General features: G+C 45.6%; 1 protein-coding gene across 1 annotated transcript in view; it reads left to right on the top strand.

Annotated features, from left to right (window-relative positions):
• Nucleotides 1-1,182: 1,182 nt before the first annotated feature.
• Nucleotides 1,183-6,563, top strand: part of LOC124043208 (juxtaposed with another zinc finger protein 1) — a 37,455-nt gene continuing 32,074 nt past the window's right edge. Inside the window, exon 1 of the mRNA XM_046361517.1 lies at nt 1,183-1,452. Within this exon, the coding sequence (XP_046217473.1) occupies nt 1,338-1,452 (115 nt within the window). The 5' untranslated portion in view covers nt 1,183-1,337. The remainder of the gene's footprint in view (nt 1,453-6,563) is intronic.

The raw sequence follows: 6,563 nt of genomic DNA, 5'->3' as shown, positions 1-6,563 counted from the left end.
CAGAACAGTTGAAACTGGAGCAGCAGCACGGCCAGGTGGACTGGGGACAGCAGGGAGTCATCATGCCAGGTGGTCCTAGGGCTCAGGTCCTCCGAGAGAGAGAAAGAAAGAGAGAATTAGAGAGAGCATACTTAAATTCACACAGGACACCGGATAAGACAGGAGAAGTACTCCAGATATAACAAACTGACCCTAGCCCCCGACACATAAACTACTGCAGCATAAATATTGGAGGCTGAGACAGGAGGGGTCAGGAGACACTGTGGCCCCATCTGATGATCTCCCCAGACAGGGCCAAATAGGAAGGATATAACCCCACCCACTTTGCCAAAGCACAGCCCCCATACCACTAGAGGGATATCTTCAACCACCAATTTACCATCCTGAGACCAGGGCGAGTATAGCCCACAAAGATCTCCGCCACGGCACAACCCAAGGGGGGGGGGGGGCACCAACCCAGACAAGGCGCCAACCCAGACATATTGTTATGTATGTGGTTGTATTTGTGGTGACATTAAGGCTCCACACTGAACCTTTAATCTAAGGGTGAGATGGTAAAGACTTAATATAATTTATCCTAATCAGACTCTTCTAATCTAGTACATGTAGCCTATAATAAATTGTTGAGTTAATCTGACCCTCTGGTGATTTGACCTGAGGCCAATCTCTTTTTCTCTCTCTAGCCCTGGGTTAATGGTATTGCTCGTGCTTTGCAGAGTAGGACTATATATGTCGTTGTGATATGAGTTTGAATTAAACCGGGTCTGCCTTAGCAAAGAAGGACTGGTTAGTGGTTCTTACCTACACTGTTGCCTCAGTTGCAGTACTGTATACTATTAGGCTAGCTAGTATGGATATTCTAGTGATTCATTCATATATTATAAGCCTATATGTGTGTGTCATTACATTTATCTATACATGTATTAATAGGATATGCCTACAACATATTCATAACATTGTAGCTTAATAAGCCTGAATCCAACAACCAGGCTATTCATTCCTACCACCCATTATTTATTCCATGACATACAGCACGCAAGTCGTTAGTGAGTCAACAACCTTGTTAATGCATTTTTGGAGAGGAATGCAAAGTCTTCCCCGCTGGAACATTTACATACATTCACACAAGCAACAGGTAAACACATGACGTAAGGCCGTCGTCCCTCCCTCTTCTACCCCCACAGTCCCTCCTGCTCCCCCAGCTGCTGTTGTGTCCTGCCTGGCTGCCCGGTGTCTGCTACACTGCTCCCCGCTCTGCCCGCTCCTTCCCCGGACCCGAAGCCCGCCTCGCACCGCCCCGGCTACCGAACTCCCAGTGAATGCACTAGCCAGCAACCATGACAGGCATCGCCGCCGCGTCTTTCTTCTCCAACTCCTGCAGGTTCGGGGGTTGTGGGCTACAGTTCGAGTCTCTGGCCGAGCTAATCGTCCACATCGAGGACAATCACATCGGTGAGTCACAGAGGGAGAGGAGAGGTTGCATAGCTAGCTAGGCTAATGCTAGGCTCGAAGAACACGGTTCCATTTCATTCCGCTATGCGGAATGCCTGCCTTTTACATTTTCCGATTCGGCTCGCTGCAAATAAATGTATTAGGTATCTTTGTGTCCAGAATAAAAATGGGGAAACCAAGTTTTCCCTCGGATGAGTTTGGTTTTGTATTATTGTGTAGCTATTTATAAAGCTAACGTTATCATAGGTGGCTAAGCTAGCCGTGTCTAGCCAGGCAGAGGTTTTGCATTGGTCGCTGTGTTTACGTTTAGGCCCGTGTTGCAATGCAGCGGAGCACTGCTTGTGGATAAGAATAGGGGAATTTACTCTCGACATTCTCACCCGATGTGCACAGACGTTCTTACCTTGGAAATGTATTAAAAAATGATGTAGGTGTAAATGATAGTTAATTGATTGGACCCAGTCACACCTAGATGACCAAAACCGCTTGTTTAGTATAGTAGCCTACATATCAGGTATCTTTCTAGTTTAGTATAGTAGCCTACATATCAGGTATCTTTCTAGTTTAGTATAGTAGCCTACATATCAGTTATCTTTCTAGTTTAGTATAGTAGCCTACATATCAGGTATCTTTGCAAGTCAAAGTTGATAAAAATTATTTTGTTGTCAACTAAAATGTTAAGATACTTGGGGCCGCAAAGTTCTTTGCGCTTTCTATATGTATTTTTGCCAGCAACAACGAAACGGTACAATGTTTGGTTAACTGTAGACTTGGTGTCTGAAAGTGGGCGTTGCAAAAATAAGCTGGTAGATCAACAGGGATGGGGTGTAACATCAGCGCTCCATTATTGGTTAGACCAGCTGTCAGTTAGACCACATGTCAGTTTAATGTTTTACATAGCAGGTTAGGAGAATGAGGGTAAGGTTAGGACAATTAACATGGCAGGTTAGGAGAATGAGGGTAAGGTTAGGACAATTAACATGGCAGGTTAGGAGAATGAGGGTAGGGTTAGGACAATTATTGTGGCAGGTTAGGAGAATGAGGGTAGGGTTAGGACAATTTTTTTATTTCACCTTTATTTAACCAGGTAGGCAAGTTGAGAACAAGTTCTCATTTACAATTGCGACCTGGCCAAGATAAAGCGAAGCAGTTTGACACATACAACAACATAGAGTTACACATGGAGTAAAACAAACATACAGTCAGATAATACAATTGAAAAATAAGTCTACATACAATGTGAGCAAATGAGGTGAGATAAGGGAGGTAAAGGCAAAAAAAGGCCATGGTGGCGAAGTAAATACAATATAGCAAGTAAAACACTGGAATGGTAGATTTGCAGTGGAATAATGTGCAAAGTAGCAAAATAAATACAGTATGGGAAGAGGTAGTTGTTTGGGCTAAATTATAGATGTATGTACATGTGCAGTAATCTGTGAGCTGCTCTGACAGCTGGTGCTTAAAGCTATTGAGGGAGATAAGTTTCCAATTTCAGAGATTTTTGTAGTTCGTTCCAGTCATTGGCAACAGAGAACTGGAAGGAGAGGTGGTCAAAGGAGGAATTGGTTTTGGGGTGACCAGAGTGATATACCTGCTGGAGCGCGTGCTACAGGTTGGTGCTGCTATGGTGCCCAGTGAGCTGAGATGAGGGCGGACTTTACCTAGCAGGGTCTTGTAGATGACCTGGAGCCAGTTGGTTTGGTGACGAGTATGAAGCGAGGGCCAGCCAACGAGAGCGTACAGGTCGCAGTGGTGGGTAGTATATGGGGCTTTGGTGACAAAACGGATGGCACTGTGATACACTGCATTCAATTTATTGAGTAGGGTATTGGAGGCTATTTTGTAAATGACATCGCCAAAGTCGAGGCTCGGTAGGATTTTCAGTTTTACAAGGGTATGTTTGGCAGCATGAGTAAAGGATGCTTTGTTGTGAAATAGGAAGCCAATTCTAGATTTAACTTTGGATTGGAGATGTTTGATGTGAGTCAGGAAGGAGAGTTTACAGTCTAACCAGACACCTAGGTAATTGTAGTTGTCCACATATTCTAAGTCAGAACTGTCCAGAGTAGTGATGTTGGACGGGCGGGTAGGTGTAGGCAGTGATCCGTTGAAAAGCATACATTTAGTTTTACTTGTATTTAAGAGCAGTTGGAGGCCATGGAAGGAGAGTTGTATGGCATTGAAGCTCGTCTGGAGGGTTGTTAACACAGTGTCCAAAGAAGGGCCAGAAGTATACAGAATGGTGTCGTCTGTGTAGAGGTGAATCATAGACTCACCAGCAGCAAGAGCGACATCATTGATGTATACAGAGAAGAGAGTCGGCCCAAGATTTGAACGCTGTGGCACCCCCATAGAGACTGCTTTAGAATACCTTAGAAAGACAGGGTAGGATAGATATAGGTTTGTAGCAGTTTGGGTCTAGAGTGTCACCCCCTTTGAAGAGGGGGATAACCGCAGCAGCTTTCCAATCTTTCGGAATCTCAGACGACACGAAAGAGAGGTGACAGGTCAATTAACGTGGCAGGTTAGGAGAATGAGGGTAGGGTTAGGCAAATAGTCAGGGTTAGGCTTAGCTAAAATGCTACAGCTATCAACAATCAACTCATCGTGCAACCCAATAAGCCATGCAAAATGGTCTACAAGTGTCACCAGTCTGATCAGTGGGGTCAATGAGTTGACCCTACTGCTGCATCTCTACAATGACTGACCCATTAATAACACATCATCAGATCAATACTCTCATTAGATCTGTCCACCCAGCAAGGAGTGTGTGTGTTTCTATTTGTCTTTGGTTCTTCTCCTGCTGTTTCCCTGCAGCTTGTCCACCATTCAATTGTTACCCAATCAGTAACTACAATACAGAGGATTATTCTCTGTACAGGCGAACAGACTCATTTAATTGCTGATATCCTGGTTGTCCACCAGGGGAGATTGATGATATCCTGGTTGTCCACCAAGGGAGATTGATGATATCCTGGTTGTCCACCAGGGGAGATTGATGATATCCCCTTTGTCCACCAGGGGAGATTGATGATATCCCCTTTGTCCACCAGGGGAGATTGATGATATCCCCTTTGTCCACCAGGGGAGATTGATGATATCCCCTTTGTCCACCAGGGGAGATTGATGATATCCCCTTTGTCCACCAGGGGAGATTGATGATATCCCCTTTGTCCACCAGGGGAGATTGATGATATGCCCTTTGTCCACCAGGGGAGATTGATGATATGCCCTTTGTTCACCAGGGGAGATTGATGATATGCCCTTTGTCCACCAGGGGAGATTGATGATATGCCCTTTGTTCACCAGGGGAGATTGATGATATGCCCTTTGTCCACCAGGGGAGATTGATGATATCCCCTTTGTCCACCAGGGGAGATTGATGATATCCCCTTTGTTCACCAGGGGAGATTGATGATATGCCCTGTTGTCCACCAGGGGAGATTGCTGATATGCCCGGTGTGGTTGTCAACCAGGGGAGATTGCTGATATGCCCGGTTCGGTGGTCCATCGGTGGAGAGAATTGGCACTATTGCATTCGGGCAGGTGGCGTTCTGCTGGCATCCACCAAACCCAGATTCGTCCGTCGGACTGCCAGATGGTGAAGCGTGGTTCATCACTCCAGAAAATGCGTTTCCACTGCTCCAGAGTCCAATGGTGGTGAGCTTTACACCACTCCAGCTGACACTAGGCATTGCGCATGGTGATCTTAGGCTTGTGTGCGGCTGCTCGGCCATGGAAACCCACTTCATAAATCTCCCAACAAACAGTTCTTGTGCTGACGTTGCCTCCAGAGGCAGTTTGGAACACGGTAGTGAGTGTTGCAGCTGAGGACAGGTGATTTTTTTACTCACTTTATCACTGCGGTCCCGTTCTATTGAGCTTGTGTGGCCTACCACTTTGCGGCTGAGCCGTTTTGCTCCTAGACATTTCCACTTCTCAATAACAGCACTTACACTTTACAGGGGCAGCAGAAATTTGATGAACTGACTTGTTGGAAAGGTGGCATCCTATGACGGTGCCACATTAAAAGTCACTGAGCTCTTTAGTACGGGCCATTATACTGTCAATGTTTGTCTATGGAGATTGCATGGCGGTGTGTGTGATTTTTATACACCTGTCAGCAACGGGTGTGGCTGAAATGGACAAATCCAGCCATTTGAAGGTGTGTCCACATACCTTTGGGCATGTAGTGTATATCATCCTTGTCCTTTTTAAGCCAGGACTCCAAGGAACATAGAATATTACAGTTCTTCAGGTCCCGTTGATAGGATAGTCTCCAACTGGAGCTTGTCCAGCTTGTTCTCTAGTGACTACTTTCGCCAATAGAACAGAGGGTAGAGGAGGTTTATTTGCTTGCTAAAGTTGTCTCGTCAGGATGTCTGCCTCCTGTGCCGTCACTTACTCTTTGGAGTCCCGTCTGATGACGCGCGAGTGGAGGACAATCTTCATACAGGTGCATTAGTTTCATCTTCTCGCCGCTGCTCCTCCATTACCTTTGACCTTTTTTCCAAAAAGAGGTGAGGAAAACCAATTGAGATTTTCCCCAGGACACTTTCAGCTGCAGCAAGCAGGAAGTCCATATTTAGAGATACGGCGCTGCCCTCTAGAGTCAGAGAATCTAATTGTATGCTGTTCATCATCCGCTGTAACGACAGTACCATTGATAGAGTTTATTCAGTGACATCATGCAAGGTTGTGTTGCAGTGTTTTGAAAAGGAACTCCATCAATATTAACGGTGCCCCCTCTAAAGAATTATTGCTTTCAAAGTGCCATCCCACCATAGTCATGAAGTATATGGGAGAAATGATCAGACGTTCAGGGGCCCTCAGGACTCTGTGTGTACCTGCATGTGTGGGTGAGTGTGTCTGCGATAACTGTCCTGTATGTAGGCTACATCTATGATCGTGTCTCTAAGTTAGATAGGTCTTTCTGTCTTTCCCTCTCTGTGTGTCCCTCTGTCTGTGTGAAGTCAGAGAAGAGGAATGTAGTGATGTCATCCTTGTCTAGCTGTGTGCCAGACTACCAGTGTTCTGTTGTCTTTACCTGAACAAGTAGATACCTGCCTCTCACCTAAAACTACCACTTCCCCTCTCCCACCAGTTATACC

The sequence above is a fragment of the Oncorhynchus gorbuscha genome, linkage group LG09 (genome assembly GCF_021184085.1).
Source record: "Oncorhynchus gorbuscha isolate QuinsamMale2020 ecotype Even-year linkage group LG09, OgorEven_v1.0, whole genome shotgun sequence".
NCBI lineage: Eukaryota > Metazoa > Chordata > Actinopteri > Salmoniformes > Salmonidae > Oncorhynchus > Oncorhynchus gorbuscha.
Note: the sequence above shows the minus strand (reverse complement) of the source record. Positions and strands in the feature narration are given on the sequence as shown.